At 42.1% G+C, this 25,120-nt stretch overlaps 1 protein-coding gene across 6 annotated transcripts in view; it reads left to right on the forward strand.

Moving 5' to 3' along the window:
* magi3a (membrane associated guanylate kinase, WW and PDZ domain containing 3a) overlaps window positions 1–25,120 on the forward strand; it is a 104,670-nt gene that overhangs the window by 36,702 nt on the left and 42,848 nt on the right. For 5 of the 6 annotated variants that reach the window (XR_005943979.1, XM_041195195.1, XM_041195191.1 and 2 more), the window contains exons 2-6: window positions 13,205–13,321; window positions 17,837–17,956; window positions 22,711–22,917; window positions 23,434–23,569; window positions 24,418–24,497. Coding sequence is in view for 5 of the 6 variants with exons in the window: in XM_041195195.1 (XP_041051129.1) it covers window positions 13,205–13,321; window positions 17,837–17,956; window positions 22,711–22,917; window positions 23,434–23,569; window positions 24,418–24,497 (660 nt within the window). In the remaining variant the exon portion in view is untranslated. Of the gene's footprint in view, window positions 1–13,204; window positions 13,322–17,836; window positions 17,957–22,710; window positions 22,940–23,433; window positions 23,570–24,417; window positions 24,498–25,120 lie in introns of those variants that run through there. The other variant, XM_041195194.1, reaches the window with a different exon arrangement.

A 25,120-nucleotide genomic window follows, 5' to 3' on the forward strand; every position in this document is an offset into this window, starting at 1 on the left:
GGAATTGTCACCACCTATGATGCACAGCCCAGTGTCCCACCCAACCAGTAAACTGAACCATCTCTTTCACAGTCTGGGCAGACAAGTTTGAGCTTCTTGTGGAGAATAAACCCATAGGAGGCTTTGAGTGGATAGTGTGTCACCTGTAATACTAAATAGGGAAGCAACTAATGCTTTGACCCCTGCCTCATCCACCCATTTTCTTTCTCTTCTCCCCCCCACAAAAAAATCACGTGTTGGTGATGGGAGGGACTTGGTGAAAGTTTAGGTGTTGGTGTCTTTACCTCTTAAATTTAGCACTTCCTGAGGAATGGATAGGGTTGCCAACCTGCAATGTCCAGTGATTGGAGATTATTCTCCTGTCACTGCTTCAAGCAACTTGAGAAAGATCATGAACATTTTTTCAAAAAATTGAAATTGAAATGAGGGTAAGAGAAGAAAGTTTGATTGACGGGCAAGAATTAAGTGAGCAATAAAGGATCTGTTTGCTTTCCATTTGGTGCAGGAGATGATGCGTTGCCAGGGAAGAAAAAAAGGAAAACTTGTATTTACATAGTGCCCTTCATGACCACTGGAGACCCTAAACTGCTTTACAGCCAATGAAATATTTTTGAAGTGTGGTCACTGTGTTGTAATGCAGAAACACAAGCTTCAATCAACAGCAATATGGTTACGGCCAGATCATCTGTTCTTTGTGATGTTGATTGAGTGATGAATACTGGCCTGGACACAGGGGATATTACCAACTGAGCAATGGCTGACTGAGGATGGATCTGTTGGGTGAGCACTGGTGGGATAGTGGGGGGGTGGGGTAGTTGGAGGCAGGAGGACTTGCACTGAAATCACCTGGAATATGATTAAACATATTAGGTGTTCAAGGCAGGTATTTTAACTGTTGTACGGCAAGGAATGCAGCTCTCCCATGCAGTTTACCCCTTTGCCATTGTGCTGTGTGATCCAGTTTAAAAGCACTAATTATCGGAAGCGCTGGCAGATGCAATGCAGATGGAGATAATTCAGCTTCTCCCAGTGGTAGCACAATCCCCTCTGGATTGGCAGAATGTGAGTTTCAGCACCATGACTCTATTTTTGGAATTTCATCTCATCCACTTCCAGTTTCTAGGTGCTTTCCTGTTATATCTTTGAGTATTTCCTACAGCCATTAAGCTAATTGTCTTGTAGTTCCCTGAATGTGTTCTATCTCCTTTTTTATATAGGAACTGCATTAGTTGTACACCAGTTCTTTGGCACTATTCCCTTTACTAATGAATACTTATATATACATGATGGTGCCAATTCTTCCCTAACCTTTAATATGATTGGGTACAATCTCTAGACCAGAGTTTTATCCCCTCTGTTTGATTAGTTTATCAATTATCTCCCACCTTTCCAATATAAAGTCTTTAGATCCTTTTAATCTCTCCTAATGTCAAATCCACCTAGTTAATTTCCCTGGTAAATGCTGAAGTGATGATTCAATGTTTCTGCTTTTTGCTGTCATTACCTCTGAGTTTTTCTTGTTCATCCCTTATTGTTGGCATTTGTTGCCCAAGCCGGTTGCCCTTGAGAAGTTGGTGGTGAACCATCTTCTTAAAGCTGTACCCTTGTACATACAGCTTTAGTTAGGAGGAGAGTTCCAGGATTTTGACCTAGTGACAGTGAAGGAATGGCGATATAGTTACAAGTCATGATGGCATATGGCTTGGAGGGGAACTTGCAGGTGGTGGTGTTCCCTTGTGGGAGGTGCTGTTTTAGAAGGTGCTGTTGAATGAATGTGTGTGTATACAGAATATTTTTCACGCAATAGCTGTCTGTAACACTGTTAATCCAAGGTTCATGTAATGTTTATGCATTCTAAGAATACAGAGTCATTTCTATACAATGCCATCTGTTGTAGTATTGGGATTAATTCTTGGCCTCACTGATTAGTTTTTGATAGCGAGCAGGTACGAAGTTGGAGCTGATGGGAATAGTTCAGATACTTAATGGATTATGAACCTTTCCTTTGGGATTATCACCACCCGCTATGCACAGCAGTGTCCCACCTGTCCAGTAAATTAAATCCTCTCTCACGCAGTCTCAGAAAACTAGTGGGTTGATCTCCTTGTGAGGAATTGGAGGCTCTGTGAATGAATAAGTACAAGAGTAGATCATTTAGTCCCTCGAGCCTTGTTCCCCTATTCAATCAGATGATGGCTGATCTTCCACCTCAGCTATAGCTTCCTGCATCATCCACTTGGTTCCCTCAGTATCCAAAAAGCTGTTCATCTTTGACTTAAATATACTCAATGAAATGTCTTACACTAAATAAGGCATCACTTAATGATTTAATCCTTGTCCTCAAAAAAACTGAGTGGGGAGGTGAGACTTGGTAAAAGTAGAGTTAAGATTTGAGTGTGTGTGTCTGCCTCACTCTGGCTGGCATCTCTTGAACCCAGCCCAATGCACCTCAGCGCTTTGGTTACTTCCTTCTCCCGGAGTGTCCAGGGGTTGGAGATTATTCTCCTGGCAATGTTGTGAGCATATAGAGAAAAATCAGAGGCATTTAAAAATAAAATAATGAATTGGGGTGGGGGGAGAGACGAGAATTTTATTAAAGGCGTGAATCATCTGATTTGATAACAAAAGGTATCTTTGCTTCCCATTTGTGTAGGAGGTGTTAAGTTGCAAAGGGTGTGGCTGTGTTACGTGACTAATGGTGGGAGAGTGCAGATTGGGGCAGTTGGAGGTAACATGGCAAACACATTTGGTGACCCCACATATCAAGGCGAGTAATTTAACTGTTGCACAACAAGGAATTTAGCTTTCCCATGCAGCTTACCCCTTTGTTCACAGCTCTTGGTTTAATTTATCAGGCATTTGTCTGATTAGCAACCTGTGTTCTCCATGTTGCAGGATGAGTTTCCCACTGTGCTGTGTGGTTCAGTTTAAAGGCACACTAATTATCAGAAACACAGGCAGATGCAAAGGATTGAGATAATTCAGCTTCTCCCAGCGTTTGCGTCCCTTTGATCAGCAGGATAGAGTTTCAACCCTGTATGTATATTGTATGTATATCTATATCTCTATATATATATATATATATATATAGGACTTGGGCGCATAATACAGGCTAATTGTCTAGTCCCGTACTGTGGCACTGTGGTGGGGAGGGTAGCGCTGTGGGGGGCAGTGATGAGGGATGGCAGCACCACCTGCTTGTTGAGGTTCCGATGAATGTTTTCGCTGATCAAAACTGAAGCTCTAGCTAGCTAATATTTATCCTTCAGCTGATGCTGTCACATCACAAGACCTGAATATTTGTGTTGTTACTGCTAGTGGGATCTGCAACGTATAAATTACACCGGATGACTTATCTCCCTAGCTTTAAAAGCAATTGATTGTGCCTGGAGCAACAAGCTTGTAAAATGGGGCCCCATGCAACTGCAGGTATCTTCCTCTCTCTGTTCCACTCCACCTGATGGTGATGGTACTCTTGATGAAAATGGAGTGCCTTTCTTCACCTTCCACCCTGGTCTATTAGGCTCTTCAAGCATCAAAAATCCCCAATTCCTTTTGAAGACATATGCCTGACTGAGACTTTGTGTTGGGATTACAGCAAGGATATCCTACATAGTCATAATACTGAGGGTTTGATAAGGTAACCATAGAGGAGATTTTTCCACTTCTGGAACCTAGGGGCCATTAATATAAGGTAGTCACTAATAAATTGAGTAGGGAATTCAGGAGAAATTTTTTCTCTCGCATTTGAGTATGTGGAACTCACTGACACATGGAGCAGTTCTGGCGAATAGCATTGATATATTTAAGGGGAATGTTGATATGCACATGAGGGAGAAAGGAATAGAAAAATGTATTACTGTAATGAGATGATGTAGGGTGGGAGGAGGCTCTTGGGGAGCATAAACACTGGTTGGACCGAATGTTTCTATGCTGTATTTCTAAACTGATGGTTGCTCATTGGAATGTGCAGTCATTTTATAATTGTACATTCCACACTCTCCCCACCCTCTTGGACTAGATGACTTTTTATTTCTAAGTTTAATATAATTATGCCAGGGCCATTACAATGCATCTCTGTTGATGTTCTGCTGCCCAGCTCCATTGTAATTAACATTTCGTATTTTCTTGGAGTCCATTTGCTTCTCACAGCTGCTGTAAACAGTTATGTTGGCCAGTCTCCTATTTGAGGAATTTTTTATATAATGAGGGACTGGCCAAAGGGAAGTTGGAGTTAGATTCCTCATCCCTGAGAATACAGAATATGGGTATATAAAGTAACATTCAAAAGATGCTGGAGCGATGAAAATGCCAGGTGCTATTGTGGGTGTTGCCTTGTCACTGCTGCTGGTTATTGCACTGTTCTTTCATATAAACTTGAAACATGGTTATTCATAGAGAAGTGCTAACCTGTGTTTCCATGTGTCTTTGTAGCAGATACCCACAGACAGTGCTGCCTATTGTTCTATTTCTTGGTTTCAGCGGGGAACACTTTTGCTCAAACTGTAGTGCATAATCTAACCCTCTTCAGTGCAGTACTGAGGGAGCATTGCACTGTCCGAAGTGTCATCTCTCAGATAAGGCAAACTAAGGCGCTGTCTGCCCTGTAGGTGGAGGTAGAAGACCCCATGAAACTATTCGAAGAGCAGCAGCTGTGTCCTCTCTGTTGCCCTGACTAATTTTCCCTCAGCCATAATTACTAAATCTGTTCATGTCATTATCCAATTGCTGTTTGTTAAACCTTACTGTGCGTAAATTGGTGACTACACTTAAAGTACGTTATTGGTTGTGAAGTGCTTTAGGATGCCTTGAGGTCATGAAAGGAGTTGTATAAATATAAATGTAGGCTCGTCATCTCATTTTTTTCAACCTTTCAAAGCTGCATGTTTCCTGACCGCTGGTGCTCTGACCAGTCCTGTACATTGAGATTTGTTTGCAGTGAAGACTTGCAGATGGTTACTGCAGATGTTAATTTAAGCAAAATCATCACCATGGCAATGAGCTTGTCATACATTTCATCGAGGTCTCGAGCCAATTGTTTGTCGTCTTGAGGGTTCCCTAACTACTGGTGCATCAAGTTTGTGCAATACCTAATGTCAGTGCGTAGCATACAGAATCGCTAATTCTGAAATGTAACCAATTCCTACAGGATGTCTTTTTGAGCTGAAATATGCAGAGTGAGACTTCAAACGTTCAAAGCGTTAAAGCAGTCTTGATTAATGAAAAATATTTGGGATTAGTCTTTGAACTGGTTTAAGACTATTGCCTCATGCTCGTGTGGTTACTGGCACTCTGGGCCAATTTATGCAAAGCAGCTGCTGTTGCTGAAGCCTTGAATTGCTGCCATATTCAAGGTCTGCCACTGTACCTGAAGCCTGCAGTATGTGAGAAGATAATGTCAGGGAGGTGGGGGAAATTTTGCCCCATCAGGCAGGGTAAGTGTGCATGATGCTGTCTCTGACATCCCTGTCACCTAAGCAATCTTGCTTTTCCTGGAATGCCACAAGGGTTTTTCTGGAAGTGATGTTTGACTCTGTTCCCAGGTGGCTGATCTTGCAAAGGATGGAAGAGATCCTTTCTGCTTCCCAGCTCCAGCATGTTTATATGTTCCTTTTAGCCCCTGTGCTGCATATGCTGCTCCCAGGTGCCCTAAGCAGTTATGCTGTGGACTTTGCACTTATAATTCTCAGATACTGAAATGTGTGAAGTACTCAGTAATTGGAACGTTAACCTTACTCACAGTCCAATGCTGTCAGGTTCCAGACATGTTTTGGGACACTGCTTTTAAAAAAGCTTGCATTTCTATAGCATCTTTTATGACCTTGGGGTGCTCTACAGCCATTGAATTACTTTTGAAGTGTATTCGCTGTTGTAATAGGAAACACAGCAACCAATTTGCGCAAGGGGATCAAAGGTTATGGGGAGAAGGCGGGAGAATGGGGTTGAGAAACTTATCAGCCATGTTTGAATGGCAGAGCAGACTCGATGGGCCGAATGGCCTAATTTCTGCTCCTATGTCTTATGGTTTTATGGTCATATCAAGGTCCACAAACAGCAATTCTGATTGTTATCAAGTAACCTGTTTGTCACTGTTGGTTGAGGGTAAACATTGGTTGGAACAACCAGGTGGAACTCCCTGCACATCTTCAAAATTGTGTCAAGGGATCTTGTATGTTCTAATGCCTCACCTGAAAGACTGTGCAATGCAGCACTCCCTCACTGCTGCATTGGAGTGTTACCTGGATTTTGTGCTTGGGTCAGCGTAATGAAGTGGGTATTGAACCCCCACAACCTTTTGTCTCCAAGGGGAGAGTGCTACTAACTGATCCATGGTTGACAACTATTGGGCATCCTCTGCTGTTGTGCTAAGATGTTTAGCTTTTTTTGATGTCTAACTTGAAATGTTGAGGTTCAAAGGCCAGTGATTGCATTTAGAAAGCAAAAGATCTGATTATACCTCATGTGCAAGGCATAAATTCTCATTTTGTAAGCAGCTGTGTGATTGATGTGCAGAAATGCTAGCTTTGGCTTGCAGTGGTGAACACAGAAACCTATAATTTGTGTATTTAAAGCTGCCACTAAGTGATTTGATGAATGGTATTTTTGTTGAGGTGTATATGTTTGAATCAGTTCTTCTGGCTTGACTGCAGTTCCCTCCATCAAAAGAACCCTCTTTTTCTCCCCTTCCCCTCCTCAATTTTTTAAACCCCTTATCCAAGCATCCTAGGGCAAATTGATCTCCATTACAAAAGCAAAATATTGCAGATGCTGGAAATCTGAAATAAAAGCCAAGTGCTAGAAATACTCAGCAGATCAGGCAGCATCTATGGAGAGAAACAGTGTGAATGTTTCAGGTCAATGACCTTTCTTCAGAACACTAATATAAATACTAATAAAATGGGGACAAACGTTTTCTGAGCATTGAACCTGTCTACTCAGAATTTTGGGAGTTCTGTACAATGGGTATTTTGAATCCTGTTTGGGCTGCGGTATATTGTATGGAAATGGGCTTTACTTTTGTTTTACTCTGCGATTCACGTGATGTGCAGGCTTCTGGCTCAAAATACCCAAACGCCTAGCAAACAGCTCTGATGGAAATTTTTATTGTGTAAACATAATGAAAGTTGGAAAGTATGTTGTGTTTGTAAAGGATTGGTAAATTTTGTGTCCTGAGCCAATTAGTAAAATAAATGTCACTAAGTGGATCCACTGCACAGGTCCTAAGGTTTCTCATCTTTATGCAAATAAAAGAAGCAAGTAGACCTGATTCCAAGAAGCCTCTAGATGACTGGGGGAGAGTAAGTTTTTCAGGGGCAAAGATTGTAGTTGATTTATTGAGCAATTTACACAGATTTTAGTAACCATATACCGGACCGACTGGTTGCATACCACAGTGAAATATATTCCTTGTATTGTCCTGTTTGTCACTGGAGGGAGTGTCACTAGCACGTGACTCCTCTGTTTACAGAAATAAGTCCTAGTAACTATTTTTCTATAGGTGCTATGTGTACTTTTCTGGTGACAGACCTGACTCTGACAACACAGGAGCTGAGATTGTGCCTTGGGGAGCACACACCTCTACACCCAGCAGGGTGGGGGGTGCGGTCACTCACCGACATGTAGGGTATGTATGGGTAATTATAATGGGGAGTGCTCCAGGTGAATCTGCCTGTGGCATTTTATACACACAATGGGTCGGAATCCAGCATTACCTGTTTCCTCCGGCATAACGCGTGTAAGGCTGGCCCTTGTCATTGTTCTCTCGGTAACCTAGCAGTTTTAACTTAAATGTTGGAGGTGCTGCTTTCAGATTAGATGTTAAACCAAGTTTGCTCCCTCAGGTGGATGTAAAAGAGACTCGGCACTATTTCAGAGAGACAACAGGGAGTTCCCCTATGTTTAGGGATCAAGGCTATTAGAGTTAAAAACAAAAAAACTGCGGATGCTGGAAATCCAAAACAAAAACAGAATTATCTGGAAAAACTCAGCAGGTCTGGCAGCATCAGTGGAGAAGAAAAGAGTTGACATTTCGAGTCCTCATGACCCTTCAACAGAACTGAGTGAATATTAGGAGAGGGGTGAAATATAAGGTGGGGGGGTGGGGGGGGGTGTTGTGGTTGTAGGGACAAGCAAGCAGTGATAGGAGCAGATAATCAAAAAATGTCACAGACAGAAGAACAAAGAGGTGTTGAAGGTGTTGGTGGTGTTGAAGGCTATTAGAGTACCTGTTTTTTAAAAATCATTATTGAGATATGGATGTGCCTGACAAGGCTGGCTTTTATTGCCCACTCCTAGAGGAGGTGCGTTGATAAACCTTCTCGAGCAGCTGTAGTCTGGTGAAGGTAGTCCCATGATTTGTGTACCAGCTGCGATTAGGTGGGCATCTCACACTCCTTTCTGAATCGGAAGGCTACTTGTTCAGCCACTGCAGAGACCTGAACACAAAAAATCCAGACTGACATTTGAGTGCAGTACTGAGGGAGTCCTACACTTTTGCAGGTCACTGGTTAAACCAAGGGCTTATCTGCTCTCTTAGATGTACAGAAAGCCCCTATGGCATTATAAGAGCAGCAGAGTTCTCCCTGATGACCAATATTTATCCCTCAGCCAACATTGCCAAAATAGTCTATCTGGTTGCTATCACCTTGCTGTTTGTGGGAACTCGCTGTGTGCAATTTAGCTTCCTATATTAGAATTGACTATACTTCAAAACTTCATTGGCTGTAAAGTGCTTTGAAATGTCATGAGGTTGTGAAAGGTACTACAGAAATGCAAATCTCTTTCTCAAATATGGCCAGCGTGTGGGATTGGGGGTAGCGTATTGAGATGGATCGAAAACTGGTTGGCAGACAGGAAACAAAGAGTAGGAATAAACAGGTCATTTTCCGAATGGCAGGCAGTGACTAATGGGGTACCGCAGGGATCGGTGCTGGGGCCCCAGCTATTCACAATATATATTAATGATTTAGATGAGGGAATTAAATGTAGTATCTCCAAATTTGCAGATGACACAAAGCTGGGTGACAGGGTGAGCTGTGAGGAGGATGCAGAGATGCTTCAGTGTGATTTGGACAAGCTGAGTGAGTGGGTAAAATGCATGGCAGATGCAGTATAATGTGGATAAATGTGAGGTTATCCACTTTGGTAACAAAAACAGGAAGGAAGATTATTATCTGGCTATAAATTGAGAGAGGGGAATGTGCAATGAGACCTGAGTGTCCTTGTACTTTAGTCGCTGAAGGTAAGCATGCAGGTGCAGCAGGCGGTAGAAAAGGCAAATGGTTTTTTTGGCCTTCATAGCGAGAGGATTCGAGTACAGGAGCAGGAATGTCTTGCTGCAGTTATACAGGGCCTTGGTGAGACCACACTTGGAATATTGTGTGCAGTTTTGGCCTCCTTACCTGAGGAAGTATGTTCTTGCTATAGAGGAAGAGCTGTGAAGGTTTACCTGACTGATTCCTGGGATGGCGGGACTGACATATGAGGGGAGATTGAGTCGGTTAGGATTATATTCGTTGGAGTTCAGAAGAATGAGGAGGGAATCTCATAGAAACCTATAAAATTCTAACAGGACTAGAGAAGGTAGATGCAGGAAGAATGTTCCCGATGGTGGGGAGTCCTGAACCAGGGTCCACATTCTGAGGATATGGGGTAGACCATTTAGGATCGAGATGAGGAGAAATTTCTTCACCCAGAGAGTGGTGAGCCTGTGGAATTCGCTACCACAGAAAGTAGTGGAGGCCAAAACATTGTATGTTTTCAAGAAGGAGTTAGATATGGCCCTTGGGGCGAAAGGGATCAAAGGATATTGGGAGAAAGCGGGAGCAGGCTATTGAGTTGGATGATCAGCCATGATCATAATGAATGGAGGAGCAGGCTCGGAGGGCCAAATGGCCTACTCCTCCTATTTTCTGTTTCTATGTTTACGATTGAACTTGCCCAAAACCCTGGCACTCAGAGGGGGTGGGGGCGGGTATTCATTATTGGGCTATAGAATCTGAAATTGAAACCAAAATGGTTTGCGTTACAAATGCTTAGTGATTCTCTCAATCTGGGTTTGAGTGTGTATCTCCTGTTTGTCCAGTTAAAACATGAACATAAGAAATAGGAGCAGTAAACACGTGGACAAGATCCAACACTTGCACATCTTTCTTCAGTTAAGATTTATTTCCAACAAATGCTCATTTCCTCTCCCCTCATCCACCCCTTCCTGACACTTTAAGTTCTTGTGTTGTGGTTTTGCTCCAAGGGCAGTCTCCTCAAAATACCCCTCGAAATCTGCAGGAAGCTGAACCTTCGTGGTTGATTGACCAAGGAGTCTCTTTGAAAGCTTCAGCATTCACCAGATAAGGCCTCTCCTATTTGTTCAGAGTCTTGAGCTTGTAGAGGACCAGCTCCTGTAGAAGAGCCAGAGAGAAGCTGGCTGAGACCTCCCTGAACACAGTAGGGAACATCCCTGCACCCTCCACTCCTTCACCCCTGGGCTGTACTCATATGCATTCCTTCTAGTGAGGGAGAAATGATTTTCAATTAGAGCGAAGCTATAGAGGAGCAGAGAGATTTAGGGGTCCTTGTGTAGGAATTGCTTCAATGTAATGGACCAGTAGAAAAAATAATTTCAAAGGTGAATGGAATGTTACCCTTTACGTTAAAGGGGCTGGAACGCAAAGGGGTGGAAGTTGTGTAAAGCTCAGGTTAGACTGCCTCAGGGCTATTGTTCAGGATCCCGGGCCTGAAATCCTTGGAGTAGTTTTGCTATTGGTGACCTGGGAGCAATTTTCTTTGTATAAACGGTTCATGCAAGTTCACTCCCTGGCTGTCTTGATTTGTAGATGATTTGTGTTGTTTGCTGGTCACCCCACTGTTCAGAATGGCATGATGGATTATCCTTAAAACCAATGAAAATCATCTGGAAACTCCACAGAATCCTGAGAGAGCAACATAAACTGTGGGGAGGGAGGGACCAACACAAACTGGAGAAGGAGAGAGAAATATGAAAACAAGCTGGGGAGGGATAAACACAAGCTGGAAGGAGGGCAAGTTCGTGTAAGCCTGCAATGTGTGTGGTTGTATAATGCATTCTATCTGGCAGTTGGGCAGCTTAGATGCTGCTCCCTTAGCACCCAGAGTCATCTTGTTAAAGCTGAATTTGGGATGGGATTTGAGAGTCAGTGAATTGAATTAGGATTGGTTTTGGCTTTATTTACCTTTAGCTTGCTGTGCATTGTGTTACGACCACAGCCAATGTTAGTCACTGAGTAAACCAAATCCCAGAGGGAAACTTGTCTTCCTGATAACTCTTTTTTTGTATTTTGAAAATGAGGGGAACACTACTGATCCCAGAAGTGTGTAATCCCAGTAACACTTTTAAGATTTTAAAATTAAAATATTTATTAATAATAAAAAAAATTTAAGCACACAGGATTAATTACAAAGTTAAAAAAGTCTTACAAAATAGTCCTCAAAAAAACCCCGTTTGGTCAGAACACACAAACTACTTGGCCACAGCTCCCTTATTGATTTTTAACCATAAAAGTCCAGTAATATTACCCAAGGCAAAACTGTTGTCACTTTAGTAGAAGATATATCACACAACTTCTCGCTCTCTTCCACTCTGCTGTAGAAATACGAGAAATGTTCAGAACCAGACTGCTTTCTGAAAACAAAGACTTTTCTGGCTTGAAGTTAGATGGTTGCTTAAAATTAACAACTTTTCTCAGCACAGAGTTGGTTTCAGGACATCTCTCCCACACAGCCACCACAACTCAACTAAACATCTTTCCTTAAATAGTTTTTTTTCTTTTCATCTTAGACTCCAATGTCCTCGCACCTCTTTGAACTCAACTTTTCCAAAATATGAATATCTTTCATGTCTTGCTATTATTTCCATTTTTGGGTCAAATAAAATTTAATAACCTTCCCTTGTTTACTTATGAAACCTTTGTAAATTGTAAAAGCCCCATGTCACTTTTAAACATCCCGTTGAAATTTAACAGCTGAAGCCTCAAGGGCATCTTGGAATAAGCAATAAATGCTGGCCTTGCCAGTGACATCCACATCCCAAGGAGGGAAAAAACACATTTCCAAAGTTGCCTGATCCTGAGCTGTTGAGCCTGGTGTGCACTATGCAAAGAGACCCATCCCTCGCTCGATACCCTCTCAGCTCCAAGCAGTATTTTGGCAAGCCAAGAAGTGGGTTAGTAGCTCTGTAAATGGAGCCAGGTTGCAGGTGAGCCACGATCTAATTGAATGGGGGAACAGACTTGGGGTGGGGGGTGCTGAATGGCCCCCTCTTGCTGCTATGTTCCTATGAACTGGTAGCACATGGTTTGTAATACAATGGAGTATGGAGTTAGAAAAGGAAAGTACTTCCATTTAAACAGGCTATATATACTCTGCTTTTAATGTAGGAAAAAGTCCTGTGGTGTTTCAGAGTTAAAATAGATGCTGAGCCAAGGGAGGAGATATTGGATGAGTCTAAACTTGCTCTAAGGGCTAGGTATGAAGGAAGAAAATGGAGTGCTGGAGGTCTTTCGACAGAACTTTCTAATAAGTGAGACATGGGCAACTATGAAATGGTTGGGCAAAGCTGGGGAAGCAAGAGGCTCTGGGATTGGAGAAAGTTCTGGGGAGCTAGTGGGGCTTCCAGGGCTAGGGGAAGTTAGAGATGGGGAGGGGGGCAATGTCACTGAATTTAAGCACAGGATGAGAAGTTTATATTTGAGGCTCTGGCTGGTGGGCATTAATGCTGTATCAAAGGTGCTCCTTTGCCATTCTTCCCCTTCCACAGCTGATTTTTTTATCTTAAGTGTATGAGCTGCTTAGAGAATTACTGTCTGTAACTGAAAGCGTTATTACTGCTCCAGGGGAAGCCTAGTGTGTCCTCTATAATCGAATCCCATTACAGCAATTTTCTTGCTGCATCACAGCCTGGCAGAGCTCACTTTGACTTCTGTTCAATCCAGTGACATTATAGTGAAAGTATTTATTGCTTTTAGAATCTCCTTTAATGTTATAAATGGAATCATTTGTTCAGTGTGTGAGATAAATCCAGGTGATAGGTAATTCTGCGCTTAGGCAAATGATGGTTGTCCTTGCTGTAAATTGTCCTTTCTGTGCTTGCTGTTGCTCCTTTTCACCTGCTCTGCTGATGGATGAGGTTGTAAAAAGAATTAAATCATTGATTGCTTTTTTTTTTTTACAGGCAGAATAATAAACAAGGAGCTTCGCCACTACCTCAGTCTGCAGTTCCAGAAGGGATCAGTGGACCACCAGCTGCAACAGGTGATCCGGGACAATCTCTACCTGAGAACAATCCCATGTAAGTGCAGCTTGTCAAAACAATTTAGCCATGCGTCCAAAACTCAGGGCTATAGATATAAGCTAGTCATTAATGAATCCAGAGAAACATGCTACACAGGGAGCAGTTTTGAACAGTGTAGATGCATTTAAAGGGAAGCTAGATAAACAGAGATAAAGGAATAGAAAGTTATGCTGTTGGAGTTATGCTGATGGAGTTAGATGAGATTTGGTGGATGGAAATACCAGCATGGACCAGTTGAAATGAATGGTCTGTTTCTCTGCTGTAAATTCTGTTTAATAGCTTTATTGGTGTAGTCATGAACCTGAGATGCCAGGAAGGTTAGGTGATTTCAACTTTTGTGGAGTACCATTGACTTTGGTGCCTCTGGGCTAAGAAGGTGGAAAATTTGGCAGGGGGTTTCTGCCACAGTCCAAGGACCTCTGATGGAGATTACACGTTCGTGAAGGATATTTCTGGACAGGGTAGGATCGATTTCATTGATGGTTTCCTCTGATCAAATGACCCAATGTTAGTTCCAGTGCAGGTACCCACAGGAAGGGTTGGGCATTTACTGAACTGTTCAAGGGCCTCTGTTGCCTGTTAAAGCTTCCTTACTGGCAGTTAACTCTTCAGGAATCAAAGAAATAAAAGAGAGCCATGAACTTATATAGCATCTTTCAAAAATAACTTCTTATAACCAATGAAATATTTTTGAAGGTTATTTACTGCTGTGATGCAGGAAACGCAGCAGCCAATTTGGGCACAGCAAAATCCCACAAACAGCAACGTGATAGTGACCAGATAATTTGTTTAGAGCTGTTAGTTGAGAAGAATATTGGCCAGGCGCCAGGAAGAACCTCCCATGGTTCTCTTCAAAATACTGCTGCGGGGTCTTTTATATTGACCTGAGTGAGCAGCCTCCTCATCCCAAAGATGGCACCTCTGATATTACATCACTTGCTCAGTATTGCAATGGAGTCTCAGTCCAGATTTTGTTTCTGGAGTGGAACTTGAACCCACAACATCCTGAGGTTAGTGTGTTATCCATTGAGATATGGCAAGAATAAAGGATTGGACAGGATGGAGGTGCTGATAATAGAGTTGGTCCTCTAACAGATTGCTTTGACAACATGCTTGCAGGAACTTGCTCACCTGATGGGTGCTTTAAATTGACTCCTGGTTAGAGAAGGCCAGATGAGTTGCTGATACCAATGGAGAGAAATGACCAGATCAAATCCCAAAAACAGGACCTCAACAGTTGACTGCAGAACTTGGAGCACAACTGAGGCGCTCTGCTTCAATCTCATTTCCTTGTTCATGCATCATATCCTATCACAGCCAGTGCTTTGTGGGTAGCACTCCAGGCTCTTGAATTGGAAGGACATGTGCTCAAGTCATGGCATGGGGCTTGAACACAAGATTTGGGCTGATGCTCAGTACTGTTGGTACTGTATTCCAGATGAGCTAAACAGAGATCCTGACTGCCCTCCCATGTGGAAGTCTTACCAGCGTCCTTGCCAATATTCATTCTTCAACCAACGCCTAAAAATCATGTCATTATCGCCTTGCTGTTTTGAGGGAACGTGCTACGTGCAGATTGGCTGCCACATGTTCCTCAATTATAACAGTGACTACACGTCAAAAGGGTTTAATTGGCTGTAATTCCATGAAAGGTGCTATACAAATGCAAGTCTGTCTTTATTTTGCTTTTCAAATATTGATCCAATTCCATTTTAAATGTTCTAATCTCTGTTCTTATCCTCTGAGAAAACATTTTTCTTTCACTCTTAGTGATCATCTTGAGTGTACACTTCCTCAACACGAATTATTTTTCTGCTCTGCAAATAGGCAAGCACTTAGTGAATCGCAACAAAAGTGAACCTGAACCCTTTCATTGCTTGAATTTTTTTTGGTTGTTTGCGTTTGTTTGGTTTGGGTGGAGATGAGGAATAGTAGGGGAAAGAATTCACTAGTGGGAGTTGTCTACAGGTCCCCTAACAGTAACCACAATGTAGGACAAAGTATGCAAGAAGAAATATTGAGTGCTTGTGATAAAGGGACGGCAATAATCATAGGTGTTTTAATCTATATATAAACTGGAAAAATCAGATTGGCAATAGTGGCCTGGATGAGGAGTTCATAGAATGCTTTTGAGTTAGTTTCTTAAGAGCAGCACATTCTGGAACCAACCAGAGAGCAGGTTATATTAGACTTGGTATTGTGTAATGTGACAGGATTAATTAATGACCTCAGAGTAAAGGCACCCCAGGTAGCAGTGACCACAATATGATTGAATTTTACATCCAGTTTGAAAGAGAAAAGTGTGGGTCTAAGACAAGTATTTTAAACTTAAGTAAGGGCAACTATGTGGTCATGAGAGCTGAGCTAGCTGAAGTGAACTGCGACACTAGGCCAGAGGATAAATCAATAATGGCAAACATTTAAGGGGAGATTTCAGAATAGGTACATTTCTTCTATAAAGAAATATTCCAAGGGGAGGAGCCACCATCCTTGGTTAACTAAAGAAGTTAAGGAAAGCATCAAACTTAAGGGAAAAGCATATAACTGTGCAAAGATGAGTGGCAGGACAGATGATTGGTCAGAATATAAAGGCAGGCAGAGAATGACTAAAAGGTTAATCAGGAGAAAGAAATTAGAGTATGAGAGGAAGTTGGCCAGAAATGTAAAAATGGATAGCATGAGTTTCTACAGATATTTAAAAAGGAACAGAATAAGTAAAATGTATGTTGGCCCTCTAGAGAGTGACAATGGGGACTTAATGGTAGATAATAAGGAAATGGCAGATGAAATGAACAAATATTTTGCTTTTGTCTTCACAACAGAGGATACAGAAGACATTTCAGTAATAGCTGTAAATCAAGAGATGAAAAGGAGAGGGAAACTTGGTGAAATTACAGTCATGAGGGGAGTTTACTGCACAAACTGATGGAGCTGCGGGCTGACAAGCCTCCGGGTCTAGATGGACTTCATCCTAGGGTCTTAAAAGAGGTGGCTAATGAGGTCGTAGATGGGTTGATAATTTTCCAAAAATTACTTGATTCTAGAAAGGTTCTGTCAAATTGGAAAGTAGCAAATATAACTCCTCCATTCAAGAAAAGAGGGAGGCAAAAAACAGGAAACTACGCCAGTTAGCTTGATGTTTGTCATGGGGAAGGTGTTAGAATCAATCATTAAGGAGGTTATAGCTGGGCACTTAGAGAAACTCAAGGTAATTGGGAAGAGTCAGCATGGTTTTGTGAAAGGGAAATCATGCTTAACCAATTTATTGGAGCTCTTTGAAGGAGTAACTTGTGCCATGGATAAAGGGGAGCCTGTAGATGTACTGTACTTGGATTTCCATAAGGCATTCGCTAAGGTGCCACATCAAAGGTTATTGCGGAAGATTAAAGCTCATGGTGTAGAGGGTAACATATTAGCATGGATAGAAGGTTGGTTGGCTGGCAGAGAGCAGAGTATGCATAAATGGGTCTTTTTCTGATTGGCAGGATTTAACGAGCCGGTTCCCCAGTGGTCTGTGCTGGGGCCCCAACTTATTACAATTTATATCAATGACTTACATGAAGGCAGTGAAAGCATGGTAGCTAAATTTTCAGATGACACAGATAGATAGGAAAGTATGTTGTTAAGATGACATAAGGAGGTTGCAGACAGATATAGATGGGTTGAGTGAGTGGACAAAAATCTGGCAGATGGGTTACAATGTGGGAAAATGTGAAGTTGTTCACTTTTGCAGGAAGAATAAAAAGGCAGAGTATTACTTAAATGGAGAACAACTGCAGAATTCCGAGGGACCTAGGTGTTCTCGTGCATGAGTCACAAAAAGTTGGTCTGCAGGTACGCCAAGAAATTAAGGCTAATGGAATGCTATCCTTCATTACGAAAGGAATTGAACATAAAAGTAAGGATGGTATGCTTCAGTTATACAGAGCATTGGTGAGACCACATCTTGAATACTGTGTGCAGTTTTGGTCTCCTTATTTAACAAAGGATGTTAATGCATTACAGGCAGTTCAGAGGAGGTTTACAGAGGTTTACAGGTTTACCAGGAATGAGTGGGTTGTCTTATGAGGAAGGGTTAGACAGACTGGGCTTGTTTCCACTGGAATTTAGAAGAGTGAGGGGTGGCTTGATTGAAGTACATAAAATCCTGAATGGCCTTGACAAGGTGGACACAGAAATAATGTTTCCTCTTGTGGGTGAGTCCAGAACTAGGGGGCACTGTTTTAAAATTAGCCGGTGCCATTTTAGGACACGGATGAGGAGAAATTTTTTCTAAGGGTTGTGTGACTTTGTAACATTCTGCCTCAGAGCAATGGAGGCGGAGTCATTGAACATCTTTAAGACAGAGGTAGATAGATTCCTGTTAGGCAGGGGAATCGAAGGTTATCAGGGGTGGATGAAAATATGGAATTAGTAATACAAACAGATCAGCCATAATCTTACTGAACGGCGGAGCAGGCTTGATGGGTCGAATGGCCTACTGCTCCTATTTCATATGTTCGTATGTTTCAGGCACTACAAGGCCACCCCGGGAAGGTGAAGTGCCAGGGGTTGACTATAACTTCATTTCCCTGGAGGAATTTAAAACACTTGAGGAGAGTGGAGCACTTCTGGAGAGCGGAACTTTTGATGGTGAGTTATCAAATCCTTCTTTCACTTCACTCACCTCCTATTACAGAGCTGCTGTCTTCGGGAAAGCCTTCAGGTAAGTGGGTGCTCACAATGACAGATGAACTCCGAGGGTCGTTTCTGCGTAGCTTGTCCAGAACTTTTTGAAGTTACTAAAAGCAACTTGCATTTATATAACACATTTTATCATTCAGTCAACCCAAGGTGTGTCACAGGAGCGTTATCAGACAAAATTTGACAGCAAGCCATAGAAAGAGCTATTCAGTTATGATTAAAAGCTTGGTCAAAGAGGTAGGTTTTTAGAAGTATCTTAGAGAAAGGCGGAACTGTTTAGGGAGAGAATTTCAGGGCTCTTATAGTGGGCTGAATTAAAATTAGGAAAATGCAAGAGATCAGAATTGGAGGAGGGCTGAGATTTTGGAGGGTTGCGGGGCTGGAGGAGGTTGGAGAGATCGAGGGAGGGGGTGAGGCCATGGAGAGTTTTGAAAATGAGGATGTGTTTTTTAAAATTGAGTCGTTGCAGGATCAGGAGCTGATGTAGGTCAGCGAGCATGGCTGATGTGTGAGCTACACCAGGTATAAGTCAGGATAATTGGTGCAGTGCCCCGTTTACACAATGTCAGCAATATTTTAATACACAAATGAGATTAATATGTTTAAAAAACTACATTACAAAAAATATATCCTAAACTGTGACGTATAAGTTGACCCAAGGATAAGACTGCCTAATTTTTCTGGTGCCAAAATGCATGCTTAGGTCTATGTTTAAGACTATACTCGCATTAAGAGTTGACTTCAATTTTTCAGCTCAGACGTTCATGTTTAGAGTTATTCTCTCCTTATAACTCAGTGCATGGGATCAGGTGGGTGATGCAGGCCATGTTGTCAAGAAGGTGCTCAGGGGTTTAAGACACCCACACAGAGCTGACTGCGCATAGCGACTGACAACGACCGATCACATTTTATAATCGGCGAAGGATTTTTTTGAAGCTTATATGTCATCACCTATGGTAATAAAAATGTTGGGATGAGAGAATGATTTCCACCTGACTGTTAGCCTGCCTGGGATAACACAGCATTCTGTCTTGTACCCAAGTTTCCCTGGTGCATGAGATGGAGATTGCAGTATCCATTAGTAAGATGGTTAATCTTTTGGTTTTTTTTCGCTTGCCCCCAGCTGAGTCCATTTCCTCTGGTTTTAGTGTTCTGGACAAGGTGAAACAGCTTGTGGTGGTCAATATTATCTAGTCCCTTTAGAATTTTAAATAAAGGTAATCATATCACCTCTCAACATAATTACTCCTCATCAAATCCCTCAATCATTCTAGTTGTTCTCTTCTGAACCCTTTCAGTAACTCAGTATCCTCTCTGTACTAAGGTGACCAGAACTGTATATAATAATTTAAGCCCTGTCACGCCAATATTTATAAAGTGGGAAGATTAACTCACTATTTCAGCACAGTACTGACCTTCCAATACATCTCAACATCTGATGACTTTTGCCACTGAGCATTGTTGCGATAGTTCCAATTTGTCAATCAGGGCTTCATCTTTCATTTTTCATGTGCATTATTCTCCTTCCATTTTAAGCAATCTCCCCTCTGTATCCATAATTTCCTCCAGCCCTCAGATATTAAGTGCCTAGTTCCACCTCCATAACATTGAACTATACCCCTGCCTCAGCTTATCTTCCACATAAGCCCATATCCATACCTCTGTTACCTCTAATCTTGACTATTCCAGTGCAGACTGCTGGCCTCCCCCAGTTCAATCCTTTTAGACTTGAGGTCATCCAAAGCTCTACTACCTGCGTGCTAACTCACATGAAGTTCCACTCACCCATGACTCCTGTGCCCACTGATGTACATTGGTTCTCATAAGATTATAAGAAATAGGAGCAAGTGTGGGCCTTTTGGCCCCTCAAGCCTCCTCTGCCAATCAGTAAGATCATGCCTGATCTGAATGTGGCATTAACTCCATTTTCTTGCCTGCCCCTCCCCATAACCCTTGACTCTCTTGTAGATCAAAAATCTATCTAACTCAGCCTTGATTATATTCAATGACCCAGTCTCCAGTACTCCCTGTGGAAGAGAATTCCAAAGACTAATGATCCTCAGAGAATTAATTTCTCTGCTGTCTTAATTGGGAGACCCCTTACTTTTAAACTGTTCCCTAAGTTCTAGATTCCCTTATGAGAGGAAACATCCTCTCAGCATCCACCCTGTCAAGCCCCCTCAGATCTTTTGAGTTTCAATAAGGTCACCTCTCATTCTTCAAAACACCAATGAATATAGGCCCAACATCCATTAGCCTTCCTCATTAGAAAGCCCCTGGTAGCCATGCTTTCAGTGGCTATCCTAGACCCTAAGCACCGGAATTCTCTCTCCAAACATCTCCACTTTTGTCATCATCTCTTAAAAGTTACTTACTTGACCAGGCATTTGGTCAGCTGTCCTAATACCTCCTTGGTGGAGCCGGTGGCATAGTGGTATCGTCACTGGACTAGTGTTCCATGGACCCAGGGTAATGCTCTAGGGACCTGCGTTCAGACCTCACCACAGCAGATGATGAAATTTGAATTCAATAAAAATCTGGAATTAAACATAGTCTGATGATGACCATGAAACCGTTGCCAATTATCGTAACAACGCGTCTGGTTCACTAATGTCCTTTAGGGAAGGAAATCTGCTGTCCTTACCTTGTCTGGCCTACAAGTGACTCCAGACCTGCAGGAATGTGATTGACTCTTAAAAGCCCTAGGCCCTCTGAACTAGGGGGGCAACTTAGGATGGGCAGTAAATGCTGGCCTAGTCAGTGATGCCCACATCTCATGAACGAATAAAAAACATTACGTGGCTCAGTGTTAAATTTTGTTTGGTAACACTCCTGTGAAACATTTTGGGACATTTTAAATGCAAGTTATTAATTGTATAAATTAAATGTAACAGGCGGAGGGCACTCGTTGAATAATAACTTGTGCACATATAAAGAGACATTTATTGATACTGGTGGTAAATTGTACGGTTAGGAACTATACATTTATCATGTCTCACTTTGTGAGTAAATTGTTAGTCAGGTGGGAAAAGGTAGTATGGTCTTTGTTTGATCCCAATAGGATTTTTTAAAAGGACATGCTTGCCAATTTGGTGTGTTTAACTATTTTAAGTGCTGTGACTGTTTAAAAAAATAACACACACAGGCAGGTTTCCTTTTTAAAAAATAATTACATTTATTATACTTAACCCAGTCTAAGTAAAATTATCAAAAAGCTCCGATTGTAACGAACATACACATACTCGCAGTTGACACACATGCACACCCCAATGTGTAAGAATGGGAGGATAGATTAAACAGGCTTTCTAGAGCCTGATGCAGGTTAAAGATATAGGGGTCTTGCAGATTGATGACTTGGATGGTTCCAGGCTGGCTTGCTGACCCCTCAGGATTTGGTGTCGAGGTGGCTTAAAGATGTTGGCCGTCAGTGTATCTTTTCTTCTGGAGTTAGCAGCCACTGGGTTAATTTGTAAAAAAAAAAATCTCTGCCAGTAAATACATATAGTCATGTTCGATATAAAGCATGGCTTTGCAAAAAAATCTAAAGGTGCAGATTGACTTCTGGTCTCTTTCACCAACTGGCTGTCAGGTGTTTAACAAACGCTTGTAATAGTTCCTCCTTGGATTTTTTTTTTGTTCTCATATGAAGCACCTTGCATTTCTTCACTACCACACAGTGAAACTTGCACCTTAGCCAGCTTCCATTGTAAATGTGGACATAGGAAATTCTAATGGCTATAGGAAAAATAAGGTTAGAATAGATGACATGAAAGTAGAAACTCAATTATGTGGCTGTTTTCTCTTCCAGTTACCCATTGTCCTCTGACCTCATTTTACCCAAATACTGACTGCACTTGCAATGTCACTGTAGTGTGCGATGATTAAGATGTTACTGTAACCATTAATCTTTTTGCTCAGGTTTACTAATTCCAAGGTTTGTATTACGTAGAATTTACAGAGCAGAAACATGCCATATGCTCCAACTGGCCTCTGAAGTTCCTGCTTCACACAAGCCTCTTCCCACCCTTTCTCATCTATTCCTTTGTACCTCATGTACTTATCTAGCTTCTTAACTGTAGCTATGCTATCCGCCTCACCACTCCTTGTGGCAGAGAGACCCATATTCTCGCCAATCTTTGGGTAGAGATTTCTCCAGAATTCCCTTTGGATTTATTAGTGACTATCTTCTATTTATAGATCCTAGTTATTAAGTGGAAACATTTTTCTGTATATACAATGTAATGTACGATGTAAGCACTCTATATCTTCCAGGACCTTTTCAGTTTTTTTCTGAAGTTCCACAGCACAGCTTCCTTCACCTCACCCTCAGGTGTCCATTTATCTATTTGACAAGTATTTGACTGTCTTAGCTAAGCTCCTTCCATTGTCCATGCAGGTACTTCCAGTAAGGCTTAGAATTACTGTCTGCAGTGTAAGCCCTGAATGATTTTGAAATTTTGTAGCTCCTTTTACTTGTGCCCAAGGCTGAGATTGAACTCTGCACAGACCCAGGATCACACTGGGCAGCCTGACTGCTGAGCTAAAGGGAAACTTTAGCTTTAAGAAATTTTTAATATGTGGGCAGTGTGTAATTGAATTATTCCTATTTTTTTATTGAATAGCAATCAAAAAAGTGAAATGTAAAAAGTAGAATAGAATTGAGAAGCTCACTTGCTCTTTGTGCCCCTCCTGATATTTGACAGGTAATTTCTATGGAACGCCGAAGCCTCCAGCAGAGCCTGGCCCCTTTCAGCAGGATGTAGTAGATCAGGTCGTTCTGGACGATGGCTCAGATGAGGCACAAAGGAAGCGAACAACATCTGTCAGCATGATGCAGCGAGCCGACACCATGGTCCCAGATGACGATGAAGACGACGATAGACCCACTGCCAACGGGACCGGTTACCCAGGTGAAGGAGAATGGAATCACAGGCATGCTGTCACATTACCTGGAGTTTTGACTCCATTCAGTCTGTATCTTTTGCTCTGCTTGCACCCTTGTTTGGGATGTTATGTAGTAATCCATCACTAGGAGAAATTGTGCTGATGCTCATCTTGCTGTCAGGGTTTCCTTTAGGAACAAAACAAGGTGGGAAAAGCAATTAGTTGAAGTAGCTGCAGTCAACATATCAGGAAAGCAGAATTGAATGCAGTTTTCAAATGGGCTGTATCTAGGATCCTGTACAAGGCTGCCCCTCACCTTTTTGTTTTATATTGTACTAGCCACACATCCAAGCATTTCATTGTGTGTACTTCCAAATAGTAGTGAGAACACAATTATATTTTCCGACTAGGTGATATTTTATACTAGGTTAACAAAAATCTGTCAAGGTCAGATAGAAACACTCAGATTTGTACAAGCTGTCCTGTGTGGCTTTCACTTACCAATCTAAATAGTGTAATGGAGGGTTTTATTCATTCTGCAGGGCCAGGGCCTAGCCACACTGATGGGGTTACAGAATTCAGGTACTTGGATCCGGTTACCAGGGAAGACTTGGTTGAGCCGTTGCCAAACAATTGGGAGATGGCCTACACTGACAGCGGAATGATTTACTTCATCGAGTGAGTATCCATCACCAATCGGGTAGGGTTGTTTATAAAACCAAAAGGCTGATTGTCTTGTCTTTTTCTAGCATTCAGCAAAAATGACTTGCATTTATATAGCACATTTAATGTCGAAAAGCATTCAAGTCATTTCACAGGAGTCTTATCAGAAAAAATAATTAGATATGAGGACAGGTGACCAAAGAAGTGGGTTTTAAGTGCATCTTAAAGAAGGCGAGAGAGGTGGAGGGAATTTGGACAGAGACATGTGATAGGCTTTGATATTCATAGTGAACTCAATTCCATTTCATGAGGTTTTACTTAAATATGTCTGCTTGTAGCACTCGATAAATGCCTTCAGAAAGACAGGAAAGAGGTTGGCTTTATATACTGGCTTTCACTGCCTCAGGGTATCCCAAAATTCTAACAGGCCATTACTTCTGAAGTGTAGTGACTGTTGTAGGAGACATGGCAGCCAGTTTGTGCACAGCAAGCCCCCAAGCTCAGTTGCACCCAATGTACCGAGGGCAGTCAGGAGTGGAGTGAAAACCTGACTCGTTCTTGACGATCATTGAAAATGTGCCAAAGATGCACAGCCTGTCTGAGCTCTAGTGTGGACAGATGTTGAGACTTGACCCATCTTTGATCATTAGACTTGGCCTGTTGCAGAATTATGCATTTCTGTACCCCCTGGTCACTCCCCAACCCCCCAGTGCTATACTACTATTGTATTTTCCTGTAATCTTACCCCCTCTCTCCCCAATCCTGCCCCCTGTTTAATTCCTCTGCTACCAACCCACATACATCCTGCAGTACTTTGATACCTTTTATATCTTAGTAATCTTTCTTCCCTTTCCCTTTCACAGTCACAACACTAAGACAACTACATGGCTGGACCCGCGCCTCGCCAAGAAAGCGAAACCCCCGGAAGAGTGTGGTGAAGGGGGTAAGTAGCAGTGTCACAATTTGCTCTTTTGATGCAGGTATTTTCAGCAAAATATGCTGATGTGTTTCCATTTAGTTGGTGCGCAGTTCAATGCAATTTGGCACTCTGAAACACCCTCACTCTGCACTGTATTAGGATAAAGAGACACCTGTGGCAGCCCAACTCACCCCCTCACTCACCTTTTCAGACCAGCCAGACCTGTTTGTGTTTTTGGTTTTGGATGAGGGGAGGTGTGGGCTGCAAGTGCTTGTGTGAATAATGGTCTATGCTTCTATGTTCTATGTTGTGTGTGTAGCCTGCTTTGGTAACCTGCTGCAGCGGTTAGTGTGCATTTACAGTTGTTCACACAGAAACCTCTCCATGTAACAAGAAACTGAAAAACTGAATTCTGTAAATCTGACATAACTGAGAATGCTGAATGTACACAGTAGGCCAGTCAGCCTCTGTAGCGAGGGATGAGATGGATTATCACTGGTGTGTGACTCTTCATTGGAAGAGCAACACAATGATTGTAGCCCATGCTGTTCAAAGATGTGTGGCTGGCATAGACACCTGTATGGAGAAGTTAGATTTTAGATCAAAAACATTCTCTTACCCCTGAAGTTCTAAATGTATTGCAGTGG

Source organism: Carcharodon carcharias, chromosome 9 (assembly GCF_017639515.1).
Source record: "Carcharodon carcharias isolate sCarCar2 chromosome 9, sCarCar2.pri, whole genome shotgun sequence".
NCBI lineage: Eukaryota > Metazoa > Chordata > Chondrichthyes > Lamniformes > Lamnidae > Carcharodon > Carcharodon carcharias.